General features: G+C 41.0%; 1 protein-coding gene across 3 annotated transcripts in view; it reads right to left on the bottom strand.

The window, feature by feature from the left end:
• LOC311599506 (phosphatidylcholine translocator ABCB4) overlaps window positions 1-21,869 on the bottom strand; it is a 63,164-nt gene that overhangs the window by 21,545 nt on the left and 19,750 nt on the right. For all 3 annotated transcript variants that reach the window (XM_084785422.1, XM_084785423.1, XM_084785424.1), the window contains 11 exons: window positions 18,788-18,901; window positions 18,327-18,437; window positions 18,040-18,165; window positions 13,086-13,289; window positions 12,487-12,657; window positions 9,327-9,488; window positions 6,119-6,295; window positions 5,153-5,299; window positions 3,511-3,615; window positions 1,979-2,056; window positions 701-784 (listed from right to left, as the gene is read on the bottom strand). In XM_084785422.1, coding sequence (XP_084641548.1) covers window positions 701-784; window positions 1,979-2,056; window positions 3,511-3,615; window positions 5,153-5,299; window positions 6,119-6,295; window positions 9,327-9,488; window positions 12,487-12,657; window positions 13,086-13,289; window positions 18,040-18,165; window positions 18,327-18,437; window positions 18,788-18,901 — 1,479 coding nt within the window. The remainder of the gene's footprint in view (window positions 1-700; window positions 785-1,978; window positions 2,057-3,510; window positions 3,616-5,152; window positions 5,300-6,118; window positions 6,296-9,326; window positions 9,489-12,486; window positions 12,658-13,085; window positions 13,290-18,039; window positions 18,166-18,326; window positions 18,438-18,787; window positions 18,902-21,869) is intronic.

Genomic DNA, 21,869 nt, shown 5'->3' with positions numbered 1-21,869 from the left:
CAAGAGAAAAAGAACGGGGCAGCTGGATGAGATGCCAAAGCCTACGGGTTCCAGGTTTGGGCTTTCTATTCAGACTGTGGGGTTCCACTCTCTCAAGAGACCCTCGGCTTGTGCCTAACTCACAAGGCTCAGCAGGTTTTGCTCCCATCCCTCCAGGCCATGTACTCTATAGGCTACTGTAGAGATTAGCTGTAAGAACACACACTTATCAGAAGGAGAACCGAGCCCCAACCCCAGTGGCTTAAATACCCACTTGGATCAATTGTTCAGGCAGAAATTTACACTCTCCTGAAAACCATGCTACAAAGTAGTCACCTCCAAAACCCACTATGGTTCAATTAATTGTTTGTACAGTTCAGAAAACCAGGACCTCTGTCATGGACATTGCTGTGAACTCTCTGGTGTGCCCCTTCCCTTAGGTCCAGAGGGTGGACCTAAGCTGGTCAGAGAACAGCCTTCTCTTGAGATAGTTACTGGCTAAGGCTTGGACATGTGACCTACGAGCTACATCAAGAGTTATGGAAGAGGTAGAGATGTGTGTCCTTCCCGCTCCTTGTACACTCCAGGTAAGCTATCCACCACTGAGCTATGCACCACCCAACCCCGCCCAATACCAGCTGAGAAGAGCATCTCAGTAGATGGAGAGCAAGGCCATGCTTGCTTCATTAAGGAAATGACTAGCAGGGGTCAGTCTACATACTCCTTGGACTTGTGCAGCATCTGTGGCGAGTCTTGTAGAAAGGGCACCAGTGCTGTTTTTGTGATCGTCAAACCAGCTCATGTCCTGTGGAATTAAACACATGCTGAAATTAGCTCACAATTAGAACCAACAGAAATAAAACAGTCTCTCAGTGCTACAGAGAGGAGAAATAGCCACCCTGAGCATGGCTATTAAAATTCAGCGGAGACCTACTGTACAGAGTGGTGGTCCAGGCACAACCCTGAGCACCACACTGCAGACACACTAGGTCACATGTCCTGACTGCTCCCTGTAGGAGGAGTTCTCTAATCAGAGGGAGGAATTGTGCCAGCTCCACCCAAGGCTGGGCTCCTGTGGGTGTTCTATCTACTAAATTGCCACAACTTGCACTTGTCACAACCTGCATTGCAGACACCTTGGCCCCCTTGGGTGTCATCTCTCATTAAGAGATAGGCCTTCCTCATATACTGTAAACACAGAAATTAAATGTTGAGTCCTTGCTATGATTTTGTTTTTATTTTTTCTACACAAAGACTTTCAAAGTATCTTAGATTTGATATTAATTATAAATACTTACTGGTAGTATCTTTTACTTTCATATAAAGTTATTTCCCCCAGATAGCAGGAGCTTTAAAAGTCCTCAAAAGAACTCATCAATTCATATGTGCTCAAAATATGGTGCTTGCTGTGTGCCCAGTGTGAACAGGGATGTAACCAATCCAAGTCAACTGGCTTTCTTTAGTATCTTTTTTTTTTTAAGGTGGAACATAGGTTTACACATTTCCCATGCACCCTACCCCAGAATGTGGCCTTATATAATAAGTAAAGTTGCAATAAGTTAACAAGTGAATTAATGTGAAAACAGAGTTCAAGGTAAAACATAACTCAGTTTGCAGCATTTGGGAAAACCGAGTTAGATGTTTGCCTGTGACAAACATGGGTGCTACCAAACACCTTCCCCTTTGAACAAAGGCACCCTAGGGTCTCCAAAGACTGGGCAGTGCCCAGATCCAAAGAACAGATACAAGCACTGGAAATAAGTGTACACATGGAGGCAGGTAGTTGCAGAATAAACCAAAGAGCTTTTGAAAACCCATTGCCCGTGGAAAAAAAAAAACCTTGAGAAGTCATTGGCTATTTCAGGACTAGGACCAATTTGTAGGACTCCAGCCATTCTATGCATGGAAGTCTTGGAGGGGAAATACGAGCACTGGCATGCCAACAGCAGCAGGCAGAGTACAAAATTTAAACCCCAGGCACCATGTTCAGTGCACTCACCTGCCTCAGCATCGCTTTAAAGGCCATGGACCGCAGCCGCGTGGTGAGGATCTCGCCAGCTTTCCCAAATGTGAAGCCCTGGGGGAGAGCAAAAGGCTCAGATTCCTTCTGAGTCTCATTACTTTCCTGGCCCAGCTACATACATTCACCCTGATTTTACTCTATCTGGATGTTGCCCGGCTATTCAAACAACAAGCCAGTAAAATGCGAGTGCTGCTGAGCCACTGCTGAGGGTTGGAACTGTAACAATGAAAACGTCTTGTGACTGTCTCATCTTGGCTCCTCCTTTCAATAACTTTCAAGGGCAGAATCCCATTAACCGAGATACTGTATCGGACTAGAATATTTTTGTATGTTCCTAACACTCTCAGTATAATAAAAAACAGGACAAAATTCTACACGGGGACACATTTTGGCCACTGTCCTGTAGGAAGAACAAAAAGGCGTCTTTCCTCTCAAACTCCAACTGAGCCCCATGTGCTCCCGGATTAGGCAACAATTAGGCTTCACTTCCTCTCCAAGTCTCCTCGCCAGACAGTTTCCCTCTCCTTGACAACTGTATCCAAGCTGGAGAGTAGCCCAGATGTCCAGAGCTGCCTTGCTTCTGGGGGCACGTAGGATGGTTGGGTTCCAGGAATGCTATGAGTGTTTGGGGCAGACAGGGCAGGGTGCTTGCGAGTGTATGCTGCTGAACTTCCTGACTAAGCAGGGAATGGGTGTGTGGGGTGCAGCTGCCCCAAAGGTTCCTTATCTAGCATGTCTGTCTTGGCCTGCCTTTGCCGGAGAGCTGCCGCATGCTGCCACGTTGCTCCTTCTGTAGCTTCTGGAATTCCACTGCCTGATGAGCCTAGGCTTGAAGTGGCTTCCAGCTCCATAGGGAAAGAAGGGGAAGCATGCTGGGTGGCTCCTTTCACTTTGCTGGCACTCTGGACTGTCTTTGAGCAGTCCGTCATGCCACTGGATTGACATGGCTTGGTGAAAGCTTAATCAGGTAGAGAAGAAAAGCAGGCACCAAACTCTTCTTCCTCTTTCTTTGTTTGAGGCAGGATCTCACTGTGTAGTTCAGGCTAGTCTCTAACTTGGGATCCTCCTGCCTTAGATTTCCGAGTGCAGGGATTACAGATATGTAGCACCTGCCTGGCTTTGACTAGCTTTTTCTGGCCAGGTCTATAATATATGAATGCAAGTGTATGTTGTTTCTAATAGTTCATCAATTAGGAATAAGAAAGTTCTACGGTACTTGATATTGGAAAAAGCAACCACAAAGTGAATGTTATTCTACTGTTTTAGGTTTTTTTTTTTTTTTCAATTTGCAACCAATGAGCCCAAGTTTTCTTCCATGGGAGTGACCTTCTGCTAACGATGCACTTGTAGTGTGCACAGTTGCAGTTTCCTGGTGAAGGACTCTGTTCTTTAACAAGCCTTGACTCCACTGGCTCCTCAGCTCATTTCAGTGTGAGGATTTGGAAGTTTGCTTAGGTCTTTCTTAATTTCCCTATTCACAGACTTGAAGGGCAATCATCACTGCTTACCTGAAGGAAGAAAGTAAAGAAAGAAATGACTCCAAGGCCCAGTAAGAGCAGCGAGAACCTGTTGCACTTTTGCTGCTTTACTGCATCATCTCCAGGGCCAAAGACCTAGAAGAGAGAGTTAAAATACCCATGTGGTGGCTGGATCCACCTTGCTCATCCCTACCAGAGACAGTGGCTTGAGGGTCACATCTGTGAGAGTAGCTCTTGAATGGGTGGCTTTTCCAAATTGTCATACAATACAACCAGCAGACAAATGACCATTTTTAACCCCTATTAAGTGTACAGTTCAATGCGTCACATATATGCATCTTGTCACATAGCCTCTCTTCCCCTCCATTGCCAGCATGTTTTCATGATGCCAACAAGCAAGTTTTTATTCCCCCTCTTCATAGGCCCCAGAAAGCAGCATGTATGACTTTGGGGATTACAGATCATAGCTAGGCTGAGGACAGCAATGGGCTGTGATACGTCTCCTCCTCTTCCTCTGTCTCTAGTCCCAGTTCTCAACCTTTCCTTCCTGGGGCTTGCTCTGACCAGCCTTCTCCTCTCCTCCATCACCATGCCCTGCTTTAAAACACCTATTTGCACTTGACACACTATTTTTGCTCCTGTGTTTTGTGCGTTACCCCCAAAAGAAATGGACTTTTGTAGACACAACTTAGCTTGTTTTGTGAACTATATATCTAGGGCCTGAACTCTAGAAGAAGAAGAAGAAGAAGAAGAAGAAGAAGAAGAAGAAGAAGAAGAAGAAGAAGAAGAAGAAGAAGAAGAAGAAGAAGAAGAAGAAGCCAATACAATAAGTTCAGAGGGTCCATTCTAATTTTTCATTGTTTGTTTATGGTCTTAATGTAGATCAATGCCAAGCATCATGAGGCAAATACATTTTAGCATGTTGGAGGATAATTTGTTCTTATCCAGCAAGTTTCTCCAATAATAACAGAGGATGGATAACATATTTACAAAACATAAAGACAGGTATTTTGAATATCTTTGTATATATATATATATACATATATATATATATATTTAATGATTGGATAGTATGGATTTTCTTTCTTAGTAGCAGCCTCCCACAGTCTGGAGAGAATTGCTAACCACCATTTTTGAGGCTGTACAACTGAGAAGACACTCTGAAACAACCTCACATGGCTACCTATGTGCTCCCAATCCTCAAACACACTTTGAAACAGGTTTATTTTGTATATAAAGAAACCACAGGGCAGATGGAAAGTATCCCTCCTGATCTTGCCGACCCATTCAATGTGGAGGCCTGCCCGTGCCTGGAAACCTGGACTTTCTCCTCCATCCTGACCTCTCAGGTCTGTGGTCCTGTGAGCAAAGTGCCAGTCCCTCTCTAAACAAATAAGAACCGCCCCCTGGCATGGGTTTCACCCAAGTGATGACAATTAATTAGAGAGCCTTCTCCTTTGATTTTCATACTTTGTAAGTTCACTGATGTTGTAACAGGATGCTTCAAGGGCTATTCATTTTCTCTTATAATGAGTGCGACCATAAAATGGAACCAAGAACTTTGTCTTTGTTTAATTTGAAGCTACTTAACCCTAGAATTGTTGTGGCTGGGTGGAGCAGTAGCTGATGGACTATTTCCATTCAGGGTGCCATGGGATGTTTTTAAACTTACAGCTATCATCTCTGACAGGATGATGGAGAATGCCGGCTGGAGAGCCCCATTGGCAATGGCACATACTGTTCCCACCACAAAGTAGGGCCACTCTGTTTTATTCAGTTTTAAGACCTTCAGAAAAGACACCGGTGGCACATTTGCATCCTAGAAAATATAAATATCAGAACAAACTGGAGACATAGACATTTGTTGTTGCAGAACAGAGAAGGCATGACTATTATCCTCAAATATTTTTCAAACTAAATACAAAAAGTACTGTCCTTGACTAGAGAATAAAAGACAGAGTCTACTGATGACATAGTGCTGAGCATGAACCTTATACGCAGGTGAATATTTCCATGGTGTGTAAGTCTGGTCCACAGGTTGTGAGGCAGCAGGATCCCAGTTTTGGCTCTGGGCATGCACAGCTCTGGGTCCATGTGACAGTCATGGCTAGGCCATATGAGCTGAACTGTAGTTTTCCCATCACAGTATAACTCTATGGCCCTTCCTTTCTAACAACGATGCTATCAGCATCAAACTAGGCAATAGACACAAACAGATGGATCCACATCCTCTCAAATGGAGAACAGCATCATTATCATTAACCAAAGAACTGTGGGCTTGGCCTCCTTATTCTTCCCAATGCTGCCAAATTGATCACAACCTTTCTCTTATCTTCATATTGCTGATACTGGGACTAATTTTGAATTAGCTTTGTTATCTCTGGAAAACAAAGGTGAATGTAATATTTGATTTTAAAATTAAGCATGTCAGCACAAGACTGTATTTTATCTGCTTTCCCTTGGAAATACATTTTTTTTAAATTGGCATTCATTCAATCCAATGTCAAATACATTAAGAAATTAGGTTTCCAAAGAAACCTAATTTGGCCCACAGTAAGAACCACGTACTAGTCAATGCCAAGGATTACAACAGCAAAGCTCTAAGGCAAAGGCTTTGCTGGAATGAGGAACAACTTACAAGCTCACTGGTTTCAACATCGAGCCTGTTCTGATGTGCTCTTGAATTCTTAAGACTTTTCTTCGTAGAATTCCTAAATATGCGTGATTTCCAGCCATTTGGGGCCATGCCTCCAGCAGCCTTTTCTTCATTTAGTTCAACTTCAAATTCTTCGGACAGGATCTGGCTTCCTGATGTCTGAATGATAGATAAGACATTAAACACTGTGTGCTACATGTGTGTGTATATGCATATATGTGCATATGTGTATACCTGTATATGTGTCTAGATGGACACAATCTCCAAGGTTAGAATAAAGCAGCAATGTGTGTATGCATGTATGTGTACATGTGTGTGCATATGTGTATGCATGTATATGTGTCTAGATGCATACAATCTCCAAGGTTAGAATACTAAAGCAACTATGAATATTACATCTATCAAAATTTTTGCCAAGTTAAATTAATCCAGGCTGAGGTCTGGGAACGAAGAAACAGCACTAAATTGAGCATCCAGTGAACCCTCAAGGTTGCCATGGTTCCATCCTCCATCTCTCCAAAAGAACCAACTAGAAACTGGGAGGATAAAACAAAAATCAGAAGTAGGCATAGGGAGGGAACCAAGGAAGAAACACTCACAGGCCCCAAGAGCCCTAGAACTAGTAGACTAGGCAAGCCCTATTCACTTAACAGGATGATATCAAGGTGCAATGTGGCTAAGTTGGCAGCACTGCCGAGAAGTAGTTCTTTATTGTCACTAACTTTGAAAATGTATCAAGCTTTCTTGGGAGAAAAGGCCTAGAGAATACACTACAGAGAGTTTAGAGCAATCTGGTTGGCTCCCAGCCAAAGTCTTTGTAGTAGTATGAGGTCATTCTTATGGGTGAAACAGAAGTGGGGCAGGTAAGGACAATGGGATATTTCACTTGAGACTCGCACATGTCATCATGTTGCCTTGCTAATAATCATGCCGAAGTGAAAGCGCAATGTCTTCGTTTCTTTCTTGGTTGCTGTAAGCAGGTGACTAGAGCAACTTAAGGGAGAAAGAATGGCTTTAATTGGCTAGCAATCCCACATTACAATCCATTCCAGCCAAAGCTTGAGGAAACAACTACAGTGCATTGACAGTCAAGAAGCAGAGAGCAATAACACAAGGCCCAGCTTCCCACCCACAGTTAAGGTGGGTCTCCTCGTATCATTAATGAAATCAAGATAATTTCCCATGGCCATGTCCCAGAGGCCTATCTCCTTGTGGCCTAGATTCTGTCAAGGTGACAATTAACATTACCCATTATAATCGCATATATTTTAAAGCAGGAAGTGATAGAGTCTTTATATAAAACAGAATAATAAAATTTTCTAACAATTTACTCTTTTAGGGATTTGAAAGTTTCAATAACTATTTTGTATCAGGTGCTTTGAAAAACAATAACAGCTCAATGACATATGAACCAAATAATGAACCCATCCTTTAAAAACCATCAGTGGCTTTGCAGTGTACTCAGACATTTGTGTCATTTTTTTTTCCTTTTGGGGATATATATAAGATATTTGTAATATATCAACATATGTGTTTTATTTGACATATTGCACATATTTATTGGGCTCAATGTAGTACTTTGTGTATGTGTGTGTGGGTGTGTGTGAAAAGTGTGTGTGGAAATGTGTGTGTGCCTGGCAGAAGATCTGAGTGAAGGCCAGGTTATAATCTCAGATTTTCTTCCTCAGGTGCTATCCACCTTTTAACTCTTTCTATTTTTGAAAGAGGGTCCCTTATTGGTCTAGGCTAGACCGTGTAACCAGAAGTTCCTAAGGATGCACCTGTCTTCCCCAGGACCAGGACTACATGTGTACATGCCATCATGCCTGGCTCTTTTTCATACCCAAGAACAAAGTTAGGTCTTCTTGTGTAGAAGGTAAGCATACTGCTGGCAAATATACTGTCCCTGGCTACCAGTGCACTCTCTCAGCATGTGACTATGCTCAATATGACTGATAAGCGTAAGTAAATGGCATATTGATCACCTCAAACATTATCATTTTTATTGGAAAGATTCAAAGTCCTCTCTCCTTGTGCCGGGGATATAGCTCAGTGGTAGAACGTTTGCCTTGCAAGAATAAGGCCCTGGTTTCAGTCCTTACAACTGAAAAAGAGCTATTCTGAAGCACTTAACCCACTGTTGTCAGTCATATTACCCTGCTGTACTCTAAAGAATTGGTCATTCCTCCCCTCTGCCTGCACCTCTGTCAACCATCTCCCCTACACTCTCCACCACACCCCAGTCTCTACAAACCTTCGTTCTATTTTCTTCTTCTGGAAGAGCAACATCTTAGCTTGTACATGTTAATGCCAGGTACTTGTTTCTTAAACTTAAAAGCAATGGCTGAAAGTAGGTTTGCTATTCCAAATGTAAGACTGATGCTCAGCAGGCTGGGACTTGTCAGAAAACTCAGGGAATTGATGCCATTTTAAGACTTGTGCTTGTCCTAGCAGTGTTTGAATAGGAAATATGAAAACTGAAACAAACTAAGTCTCTAGAGAAACTAAGTTATAAGATAGTTTCTAGAGAAATAAATCATAAGAAACACATTTCTTATAACTACTGCTGAGAAATTGAATTAATAATATTTTATGATGTGTATCTGCAATGTCAAGGGAGGAAATCTGAAATACACATTTACAAACTTCTTACAATGTCAAAGCAAATACACGTAGTTTAACATTTATGAACTATAGTCATAGGAAAGTTTTAGGTTACATACTCTGCAAGTTTGCTAAAATGATAGTGCACAATATGAAACAGATTTTTTTTTTAGTGACTAGATCAAGCAATTTCTAAAAACCGACTATTCACCTCCTAAAGCTATAAATGTTGCCTCTTGCGTTACCAGGTTTGTTTACAAAGCACTTATAAATTGCACCCTTCTCCTAGCCACAGTAGATTTCTTTCTCCTTCTGCTGGGATGGCCTTATAGTTCGGACACATTCCCCAGACAGTCAATAATCACTGCTCTAATGAATACATTAACTGTGATCTTTGTACATGCCTTTCCTCCCCTGAGCCTTTTACTCTTTCCCAGCTTCTGAATTAAGTAGGACTTCAGTTTGAATGCCCCATTCTAGTCATGATTACCCTATGTGACATTAGCTGTCATCTATTTCGATAGTTTAAAGACTGCCTTATCAGCAGTCCGGACGACAGAGAAAACCATCCCTGATGTGCCAGTACCTGCATATTAACAAGTTTGAAGTAGACTCCTTCCTTCTTCATTAGCTCACTGTGGCTCCCTTGCTCCACAATGACTCCATCCTCAAACCCAGCGATGACATCTGCGTTTCGGACTGTAGACAATCTGTGAGCTATCACAATGGTGGTTCGTCCTTCTCTGGCCTAAAGAGGAAAAGGACAAATCTGTGGTACATTGGGATTATGGCGCTAGCACACTGACAATCAACAGCACAATTAAGCCTTGGGCAGATGCTGCTTGCAAGCAGGTGACAGGGACACTCCATATTTCTGTGTGCTTAAAGCACAGGCTCCACTCTTTTATGAAAGACAAAAGTCACATTTAAGTTCCATACCAGGGAGGTCAACCCTTTCAATATGAAGGCAGATTACTCTGGAAGCCTATGGTGGTATCTGATACTCAAGAAAGAGTAAAAGAAAAAAAAGAAAGAAAAAAAGAAAGAAAGAAAGAAAGAAAGAAAGAAAGAAAGAAAAAGGTAAAGATTTGACCTGATAAGTATCTTCACGTTTGTATGATGAGCCCTAACTCTGAGCTGTGTGGTGCACCAGAGATGATGGCATAAGCATTTTATGAAGGTCATTGTGAAGATATAAATGTAGTTTTTAATTGCCAGATGTAATTGGTAAATAAACCTCTCATAAAGGCTGGTTCAACTTAACTATTCTGGCTCAAACTCTTCTCTAAGTTGACTGATTCAATCTGGCTTCTCTCAGCTTCTGATTGAATTGCTCTGCTTGGCCTCAAACTAACTCTGGCAATTTGTTCTAATTTTCTAGGTCCTTCTTATTCTATGGCTTCAACTGCCTTTTCTAACCTGCACTGACGTGTATGAATTCACATACAAACTCAACTTCACACTGCACTGACTCCCAGCTGACTCTCCCTGCAGGGCTCTTAAGCAGCTTCTCTTTTCTGTGCTGTTCCCATGAGAGTTGGGTGTATCCTATCTCTGCCTCATTCTGTCAAATTTTTTTGATTCATCACTTTGTCTGTCCCTCAACTGGATGTAATTTTTAAACATGGATGCTTCCTTCTACAAACTCATTTTACCTTAAAGGTGTATACTAAGGATGTATCTATATTCCAGCCAGAGGGATTACGGGTGTGTGGCATGCCTGTATGGCATTCCAGACCTAGGTCTTTGGATGCGATCCCTTGCCAGAGCAGCCCTGTTGCTGGATTCAAATTCCTCCACATGAAATGACAGTCTTTTTCAGAGCATAATATTGACATAATTCCAATGGACTATAAGGCGTCGTGTAGATGTATCAGAATAGTAGAAATTAGAGCTCAAAGATCCTCAGAATCTCTGTCTCTAGAGTGAGACCAATATTGTTGCCTTTTATATTCTGCCCCACATGGCTTTTATAGATGTTAAAATCAGATCCCCCCTCTAAGTCTTCAATGACATCACATGATGGCTTGATAGATTTAATGAACATTTAAACCCTGGATTATGCCCACTAAATTATTAATGTTATATCAGTATCAGTGGCCACATTTTCTGTTACTCATTAGCCCTATTTGACCAACAGTTCCTTAAAAACTAATGCGAACATCATAAGACTAGTCATAATTTAGCTTAAGTAACTAGACTATAAATAAAAATAACAGGCTAGATTCATAATAACTAAAGAAGCAGTAACAATGTAAATGCTCATCAGTTGAAAATGGCTAACCAAATGCGGGATGTCCATACAATCGGAATGTTAGTGAGCTATGTAAAGGAATGAAGTTTGATGTCAGTTACAACATTGATGAAGCTTGAAATTTCTGTGCTACATGAAAAAGGACAGCAACAAAGGCCAGCAAGATGGTGCAGCTTGTAAGGTTATTTGCTATGCAAGCCTGGTGATACGCACTGGATTCTGGGAATCAACATAAAGTGGAAGGAGAAAACTGACTCCACGAAGTTGTCCTCTGACCTCTACACAAGCGCTGTGGCATATGTTCCCCATATATATATACACACACAACAACAACAACAACAACAACAACAACAACAACAACAACAGGCCACACACTGCATGACTCTATTTATATAAAATGTCTAGAACCAACAAAGTCCCAGAGACAGAAGAAGCTTAGATCTGGAAAGGACTAACTGAGAGTGACAACAGAAGTAGTTGGCTAGTTTCTTTTGGTGGTGGGGGGGAATGAAAATTTTCTGGAATTAGATACTATTGATGATTGCACAACCCAATGAGTATACTAAATTTTTTCTTTTCTTTTGTTTGGTGATTATAATCCTGCTTTATTTTTATTTAATTCTGAATTTCAAAGCTTTTAAGGGGGAGTGGTTATAGTCACCCTAAGGAGTAGGTACATTACTTAGATACAATTGTTAATGATACATTACATTTACAAATAATGATGGCATTATTGCCACAATATATGGTCTCTTGTACTATTTTTAAACTGGACCAGTGTTTAGGTAATCAGGCTTATATGTGTATGTATATACACTTATATATATGTGTATGAATATATATGTATTTCCATGTATATTTCAATATAAGTACTTGTCTTTTTACTGACTTAAAAAATTAATAGCCTGGTAATGGTGGCACATGCCTTTAATTCCAGCACTCGGGAAGCAGAGGCAGGTAGATCACTGTGAGTTCAAGGCCAGCCTGGTCTACAAAGTGAGTCCAGGACAGTCAAGGCTACACAGAGAAACCCTGTCTCAAAAAACAAAAAGCAACAAAAAATTTAATAAATACACAAAATAGCTTAAAATTTAGAATGAAGTACAGCAAAGAACACTATTCCATCACCAAAAATTGTTATAGAAATACTTAAAACTACACATTTAAAAATTAATATCATTGCATATTTTAGGATAATTGATTTTGTCAAACATAAATGTGCAAGTAAGAAAAACCTGCATGGCACCTCCCACAATCCTGGGTCTAGGTTCACTGTAGCATGGTGGAAGCCAGTGAAGAGCATTGACCTCTCTCTCTGAAGCAAGTGCAATAGCCCAGGAGAAATCAATACATCCCAAGAGATGACCTCATTTGCCACAGGGGATTTATTTCTCAACCTAGATTCCCAAAGAACTGGCAAAAATTTTACAAAACATCCCGATGTGCTGCCCACCCCCTACCCTGCATGCTGGGTACCCTCTCCAGTACTGACCTTATCCAAAGCAGCCTGCACCTCAGCTTCACTTTCAGTGTCCAAGGCTGAGGTGGCCTCGTCCAGCAGGAGGATCTTGGGGTTGCGGACCAGTGCGCGAGCAATGGCGATTCTCTGTTTCTGCCCTCCACTCAGCTGTGCTCCTCTGTCACCAACCAGGGTGTCAAATTTCTAGACAGAAAACCCAGAAGAGCTCTTGAAATACATTCATTCATTCAGCTTTACAGTATTGGGGATCAAACTCACCCAGGGCCTTGAATATGCGTGGCAAGCCCTCTAGCACTGAGCTATATGTCAGTCTTCTCAAAGTATTTTAAGTAGGAATGCATAGAGTGTTGTAGAAATAAATGAAAATAACTGAAGCCTTGACTCTTATGGTGTGTCATCAATTATAATAAACACTGAACTGTAATTACCAACACATATCCTATATGGTCTTATATAATTTACATACAGAATAGAGTCTGCCATCCTTACCTGAATAACTTAAGGGATTTATTCGGCAAGGTTGAAAAAAAATTGTACCCAAACTTTAGTTAGCCTTCAAAGCAAGAACTCAATCCCCTGTGTTTCAACTCTGATTTTAAAGGATGCTTTACCTGTGGTAACTTCATGATGAACTCATATGCATTGGCTTCTTTGACAGCTTTCTTTATCTCATCCATGGTTACATTCCCACGGCCATAGCGGATATTTTCAGCAATTGTGGTTGAAAACAGCACTGGCTCCTGACTCACCACGCCAATGATTTCCCGCAGATACCTAACATTAAAGGTCCGGATGTCCTTCCCATCAATGCTAATCTGAAAGAAAGGAAGGTTTCCTAGTCAGTACTTACTGATAGTGGATTCATTCAGGAGTTAGAAATAACAATTAACCAGTAATATGCAGGAATAAAATGAAGCACCCTTACTTTTCCCTGATATTTTCATATATACAGCCTTTTCAAGCTTGGATCATTGGATGAGCACACACGGGATGGACCTAGATACCTTACACATATGTAGCAGCTGTACAGTGTGGTCATCACATGGGTCCCCTAACAATGGGAGTGGGAGCTGTCTCTGACTCTCTCTTACCTGCCCTTGGATCACTTCCCTCTAGCTGGGTTGCCTTGTCTGGCTTCAGTGGAAGAACGTGCACCTAGTCTGACTGTGACTTGAGATGCTAGGGTAGGTTGGTACCACTAGGGGCCTCCCCTTCTCTGAGAAGGAGATGAGGAAATGGGTGGGGGGAGGGCAAGGGGAGTGAGAGTGGGACTAGAATGAGAGGAGGGACGGGGCGAGGATCAGGCTATAGAGTGATAAATAAATAAATAAATAAATAAATAAATAAATAAATAAATGGAAAAAGGGGATGGATCATTGGTTATCTACCATAAGAAATTTTAGATATGTAGTTGTCACAGTTATAATTTTAGATATGTAATTATTTGTCATAGCTTTTTAAAAAAATGATCCAAGGCCTTCTAGATACTCAGGGAAGTGCTCTCCCGTGGTATTACACCTCCAGCCCCAGTTATGTTTTAGGCATGCCGCTGTTTTTAGTTACCAATGTTAAACTTAAATGTCTCCCTACTTATCTATGTAGGCATAAGGTTATTGTGTAATCCAAATGCTGCTTTCTGTACCTCTCCCTGTGTCTGGTTGCAATCCTTGTTCTGAGAATTTCCTGTCTAAATAGTGTATAAACTCTGCTCTCCATTTATCCCTCTGATATGTCAATAAAGCAGCTTATAGCCAATCGATGGGCAGGGGAGAGAAGAGGGCTGGACTTCCCGCCAGCCAGTGGAGGAGTTAGGGGAACAAGTAGGGGATTCAGCCAGGGGTAGAGGTTCAAAGAAAAACCAGAGGAGGGGGCTGGAGCTGAGGAAAGCTACAAAGTGCATCTATCACTGGGATGCTTTCTGGGAGTAAAACAAAATAGCATAGAGGGTTAAGAACAGACTTTAACTGCTCAGATTGCATTGTGGAAATAAGCTAAGAGAAACAAACACTCTTTTATGAAAACAACGTCAACAAATAGTGCCCAACATGGGGCTTGGAATAATGGAAAATCTGGGCTCTAATGCTGTAGAAGCAGGGCATGGAGAAATGAATATACTGTTTCAGGATATGACCGAAAGGTTTCCAGAGGCTTCTGCCACTGCGTTCTCTTTCGCTTTACTCGCAGAGAGGAGTCTCAGGTTTTGCTTCATTTTTTAAAATGTTGGGAGAATGACTAAGTAATTGGAAAAAGTTGTCAGTGGATGTCACTAAATTCTCTCCTTTTGGAAAGGGTTGCAGAGTTAGCTGTGCAACTAGAGAGTTTGCGGGTAGAAGTTGAAGTACTTGGAAAACAAAAAGTGATGTCAGTAAAGGGAGAACTCCTGGAGAGCTGGAGTTTCCCATGATTGCCACTCAGCCCTGCTCCTTGAACTTGTGTTAAGTTCCCACATCCCCTGGAAAGGCTGGGAAGAGATTACCACCATTAACTTCCCCAGTAGCCACCAAAAGCCTCAAATATAAAAATGCTCAGTGCTTTAATTGTGGCAAATTCAGTCATTTGAAAAGAAATTGTGTCCAAACTGCTAAAAAGCGTCAGAGCTCAATATGGCCAATGCATTAAATCTGAGAAATATGGTATGTTCCACCAGAGACGTGAACAAGCCATATCTGGCAACACTGGGTTCTCGGCAAGAATGTTTAAGGTTCCCTGAGTCTGTAGACGATGTGATTAAGGGGTCGTCTAACTAGTGAATGTTCGTCCAAGAGACACATAGAAGGTAACTTCTTGCCATTAGGAAGCAGCTTTGGAGTCCTAGGTCAAGGCTCAACAGCAAAAAGTACGAACCATTCCAGATAGGAGCAGCCCAGAGTTATCAAGTTATAAAAAAACAATAACACAAACAACAACAATAGCAAGTCTCATTCATATGAAAAGAAAGGTCCTTTTTTAAGCAGAAAAGGGGGAGCGTTGTGGAACTTTAGTTTATATGTAAACATGTTTTTGTTTTAATCCAAGGTATGAGATATGGGGGCTGCTTCAGTTTGTCCACAGCTGATAACTGCCTGAGATCTTTGTCAGCTGGGAACTACAGTTATGTGGGGGCCTGGTCTTTGTCAATGGGGATAAAAGCCAGATCCAAAGGGAGACTGGGGGCTCAGAGAAAGAAGAAGGCTGCTGGTGTTTCCCTCTGCTGCTCCTGGCTGCTGTTGGTGGAGTGTGATGAAAAGTTGGAGATATCCTGGAAAGAGAATTGGACTTGCTGTCGCAAAGAGCCCGCTGACCCTGAACAGCAGGAAGCAGCTAAGGAAAACTACACTCCCTCTCCCCACTAACCTTCTTTCCCCCCTACCTAGTGCTGGGATGTTGGAAGGAATTGGGGTGGAGAAGGGAGAAAGAGATTTAAGGAACCCAAAATAAAAATAGATTTTAAAAAATATGCCAACATATCTAGTCCACATATATTTAGATGATATATCTAAATATGGTGTTTTGCTATGCTCAACACACCATAATCTACTTTATCATTTCTTAACTTTTGGACAGTTTTGGTTTTTTAATCATTATAAAAGCAAAGAATCATTAAGTTGAAGGGCATGGTTTATTTTTCTTCCTTAATATCAATTGCTTTACTGTAAATGACTGGTGTTTGCAGGGCATTTATTCCTTGATGAATAAAAGCTAAAACGAATAAAAACTCCTTATAAGTAATTTAATACATCTGCTTTATTGTACCTTACTAGACCCGAGACCCAATGCTTTTTTTTCCTAATTAATAGATATGGGTCATCAGTTTATCTTTATGAAACTGATCACTCTTTGATTAAGTTTGTTCACTGGATATTTAGTACATGCATACATACATGCGCACACACACACACACACACACACACACACACACACACACACTGCATTCTGTATATTTTCACTCCCAATCCACTCTTATCTTCCTCTCAGCCCTGTCAAATCTCCCCCCTTCCTATAAATCCTTTCTCTAGTTCATGTCTTTTTACTGCTTTTTGGCCCACCAAAGCCATCTATATGACTATGGGTTTGGAACGATCCATTAGAGTCTAGTGGGATTATGGGGGATAGGGGTATACAAGAAAAGAAATGCCTGCCCCTCTCCCAGAATCCACCAGAGTCAATCATTTAAGCTGACCATTCTCAAAAATATTTCATAAATTTATATGTATCCTCCCTTTAAAAATTGTTGTAATATGAATAAATTAATAATATATATATATATATATATATTTAAAAATTGTTTAAGAATTTTGTATATTGTGTTTTTACACCCACCTTCTTGCCCCAGCTCCTCCCAGGTTCACTACCTTTCCACACCCATCAACTCTGTGTCCCCATGGAGTCCAGTCTTACCTGTGTTTACTACACACTCTTGGATGTGATCATCCACTGGAGCGTGGAAGACCTACTAGGGCCCATAAAGAAGAATAACTCTCCTGTCCTCTCTCTCTCTCTCTCTCTCTCTCTCTCTCTCATATTTTTTTCTCAAATTATTTTCTTGTTCATATCCTATAACAAGCAGGGTTGCTTCCATAGATTTACATTACTTTCTTAATTACTAAACTGTTAAGTGATGGAGGAGGGCCCGGCACATTGTGGGTATTTCCATTCCCTGAGAAGGTGGTCCTGGGCTACAAAATGTAGCTGAGCATGGTCCAGAGGGCCAGCAAGTAAACCTCCTCCATGACTTCTGTTCCAAGCTCCTGTGTGAGTTGCTGTTCTAACTCAGTGATGGGCTGGAGCCTGTAAGTATAAAAGCCAAAGAAGCTCTCTCCTCCCCTGAGTTGCTTTTGGTTATGATGTTTGTCAAGGCAACAGAAAGAAAGCTAAGACCTTTAGTGAGGTTGTATTTTCTAGCTGTTGACTAACGGGACAACCGAAGAAGAATACAAACTGTAAGTTCATGCTGTTAATTTAAGATTGCAATAATTCTGATCACTCTTCTCTATATAAGAGAATACATTTCTTAGGAAATATGTTCTGAAGTATACATATGTTTAGAATACATACACAAAGGGGAATAAGGCAAGTGGGTCAGAATAAAAACAAACAGTAGATCCAAGTGAAGGGTATGTGTGTTCTCCGCAAAGAACATTCTGATTTATTCTCACCCTCCATATTCCTTTAAGAGATTCAGACTTCTCTGTGGCTATGCCATTCCTTCTTTTAGGCATCCCAAAGTGAATGAAAACAACCATTTTGTTGGATTTATTAGCAGTTTTAAATTATCTGTGACCCCTATTACCAGGATGTTAAGAATAACTATGTGGGATTCGTTTGGTCAAATGCCCTGGGAGCAATCTTCTGTCTTTGAGTGACAGGAGAGTACTCTTTAGCCCCTGTTGTTTTCAAGGCTGCTATTGAAGGCATTTTTTTCCACCAGCCCCCCCTCCAAAAAACATGTTTTATCCCCATGCATAGCAACATGGTAAGCTCTTGCCAAAATCAGACTCACATACAGATGTGTTAGGAAGAAAACATTTTCTAAGAGCCTATTCCTGCTCAGCCTCCCGTGTGGGGAGCTTGGTTCTGCCCACTTACCGTACCCTCTGTGGGGTCATAGAGCCTCTGCAGTAGCTGCACGGTGGTGCTTTTCCCACAGCCACTGTTGCCAACCAGGGCCACCGTCTGTCCGCTCTGCACCTTCAGGCTGAGGCCCTTCAAGATCTGCGGGGGAAAGTGAGGAAGAGCACACTTCACAACAAAGCTCCAAGAAAGGAATAGCCCAATTCTACTTAGAGCTTGAGAAAAGAGTGTCAGGCAGATGAGACTTCACTGAGACAATTAGGGATCAACTTAAGCTAGGACCGGAGTATGGCTGACAGTACCTTGATATTAGCCCGAGACGGATAGGAGAAGTGAACGTCACTGAACTCCACATTTCCTTTGATGCTGTCTGGTTTGTGTCCTCTCTCTGAAAAACTGTCAATTTTAGGATTCTAAATAAAACAAAATTCAATGACTATTTTATCAAAGAATAAGCAATTGTATTTTTAAGGAATAGGGTTCATCAAATTCTAAAAATAGAGCCTGGAGTAACATAATCTCCTTCCTGTGAGCAAACACACAATAAAGATGTAGTGTGTGTGTGTGTGTGTGTGTGTGTGTGTGTGTGTGTGTATTTCACTGAGACTTGGGAATAATCATTTTATTTCGTGCAACATTTCCCTTCCAGTGTTTGGCATATATTTGCAGATTTTCTATGCATATTTCTACAAATAACAAAGTGTATTGGATCAGTCCCAACACCACAATGACTCCCTCAGCTTTCAGATAATCAAAGACTTACATGATCAATAATGTCAAAGATCACATAAGCTGCTCCTCTCGCATTGGCAAAGGCATCAATACAGGGGGCAGCCTGCCCCACACTGAAAGCCCCAATGAGGATTGAGAAGAAGACCTGAGCAAAAGAGCACATGAGAAGCAAATAGGAATGGAACATCATCATCTGAGTGAAAGCTTGCTTAAAATATAATTTAGGAAGGACCAAATTTAGGATTCATTGAACACTTGGTATCCTTTGTTTCTTTTTTTTTTTTTTTTTTTTTTTTAAAGTAGACAAGACAAAGATTTATGCAGAAATTCATAGCAGAGTCATTTACAGTAGCCCAAAACAGAAAACAGTTCAAACATCTACAACAAATGACTAAGTTAACAAGCCTGGTACATCTGTACAATTCAATATTACACAGGAAAACAGAGAAATGGAAATAGTCTATCGACATGAGCAGCCACAAGGCAATCTTGAAATAGTTTTGATGAGATACATACAGACTAAAAAGCATCAATAATGCTATGTACATAAGTTCTAGAATATAAACACAGATCGGTAGTACCAGGCGTGACATGTGGCCTGAGTGCAATAAGAACGCTCCATATGTTGTAGACATGCTTACATCTGGGGCGTACAAATGGCTTGCCAAGGGAAGCATGCATTAAAAACTTTAAAACTTTCTGTGTAGGAGTGTATTACATATCTAACATATCTTTTTTTTTTTTTATTATTATTAATTTATTCTTGTTACATCTCAATGGTTATCTCGTCCCTTGTATCCTCCCATTCTTCCCTCCCTCCCATTTTCCCCTTATTCCCCTCCCCTATGACAGATCCTGAGGGGGATTACCTCCCCCTCTATATGATCATAGGGTATCAAGTCTCTTCTTGGTAACCTGCTGTCCTTCCTCTGAGTGCCACCAGGTCTCCCCATCCAGGGGACATGGTCAGAGGTGTGGCACCAGAGTGTGTGAGAACGTAATATCCCACTCTCCACTTTACTGTGGAGAGTGTTCTGTCCATTGTCTAGATCTGGGTAGGGGTTTAAGGTTTACCGCCTGTATTGTCCTTGTCTGGTGCCTAGTTTGAGTGGGACCCCTGTGCCCAAATCTGCCTATCATAATGTTCTACTTGTAGGCTCCTAGGACCCTCTGGGTCCTTCTACTTTGCCTTTCTCTCATGAATCTCACATCTAGAGTCCCACTAGAATGTCCTCTCCTCTGTCTCTGTTTCCTGGTAAGTGAAGGCTTTCGTGGGACATGCCCGTTGGGCTAATATGCAGATATAAGTGAGTATATACCATTTGAGTCTTTCTGCTTCTGAGTTAACTCACTCATTATGATCATTTCTAGCTCAATCCATTTATCCACAAATTGAGAAATAATATGTGTGCATCTTTGTGAGCACATTTTGGTAATGTGATACATATGTATCATTAGTGTGATAAGCACTTCTATCATCTTGATAGCAAATAAAAATTGCTTCAGTAAAGAGCAAGGTTTATTAAGTTAATATAGCATTGAATTACCTAAATGTGTTTTTCAGCATCAAAAATAAGTTTTGTTTAGTCTGACAAACTGTTTGTTGCTTCCCCGCCCCCGATCATATGGCTATTAGTCATAAAGCTATCCAAAGCCCACTTCACTGGCTCTGAAGCTAATGCCACTAGACACAGTATGTCCCCATTAGTCTTTCATTCGGTTCTGTGTCATTTTCTCTTACTCTGCAAGGGATTGCACAAAATGTTCAATAGGAAACATGATAGATTTTGACTCCAGGAGTTTTCCTTTAAAAGGCTATTACAGATTTATATATGGGCATAAGAACAAAATTTTACATAAAATATTTAACACTTCACTTTATATTTTAAAAGCAGAGCATCGTCCTGTATCCCAAGATGGACTGGGCCTTATTATATCGTGCAGACTGGCCTGGAACTTCCAATAAGCATCCTATTCTCAAGCCCCAGACTTCTGTGCTGGGATTAAAGGCGTGCCTGACTAAGCCTGGTCAGTTCACCCATTTATAGAACTCAAAGCTATTCTGGTTGTTCTATTCTGCAGCACACAAAACAACACATTTCACATCTTTTTCATTGGAAAATAAACTCGCATATAAATCCAAGCATATAGTTTCAGGAAAGCCAATCAAGAGCATACATAACTTAAGAAAAAATATAGGAGAAATTACTCTTTTCCCTCCAGGCATTGTAAAACTTCTACACATGGCTTATGTTCTTTGAAACAATAGTGGTGTTCATGTTTACAAAACCCAAATGCATCAAATTATCTATCTCTTATCTCCATATAAATATGGAGCAGTGAGAAAAAAATTCTCCACCAAAGTATATGTTAAAATGTTAGTTGACAAAGTCTCAACCCTTTGTGTAGGGGGGGCTTGCCAGTTCCCTTTATTTTGGAAATTATTTTCAGCCTTGTGACACGGATGTTTATGTCCTCATGCTGCAAATGTGGGCAAATTCATCATGCAAGGTTAATGGTAAAGTCAAGATGCCACCTCCCTTATTTATAAAATGTCAGAAAGAAATGAGGAAGTGAAAAAACGTGGTGAATTGCCACCATGGCAGCCAGAGAAAAGAGGGATGGGAGGGGGGGAGACTCAGGGGGAGGGGAGACTCCGGGTGGGGGGGGGGAGACTCAGCTGTTACTGATGCCCTTGCTTCAGTGAGGGCTTGGTAAGCACTGTAGGGCACACTGGGTGGCTCAAGTTTCCTTATGGAGAAAGTTCAAAGACCAAATTACATTTAGGACTCTCATTTTGAAAAGGAAAGTGAAGGTTTTGAAACTTTTCTGTTTAAATGATTTGTACTGACCAACCCCAACATGGGAAGATGGTCACAATATGTTACTGCTTTATAGAAAAGATTACCAAAGATCTACATATTATAAGCTTAGTTTGGGAAGAGAAAAACATGCATATCTGAAAAACATATACCAAAAATTACCATCAAGTACACATGGATTCTTAATTTAAATTTTAAAAGTTTTTATTTTAATCTTTAGTATGATTAGAATAGGTTATTTTCATAATCATACCATGAGGGAATCTTCATTTTCACACAGACAAATGAACT

The sequence above is a fragment of the Acomys minous genome, assembly GCF_964271855.1.
Source record: "Acomys minous genome assembly, chromosome: 6".
NCBI classification, from domain to species: Eukaryota; Metazoa; Chordata; class Mammalia; order Rodentia; family Muridae; genus Acomys; species Acomys minous.
This window is presented reverse-complemented; position numbering and strand designations above follow the sequence as displayed.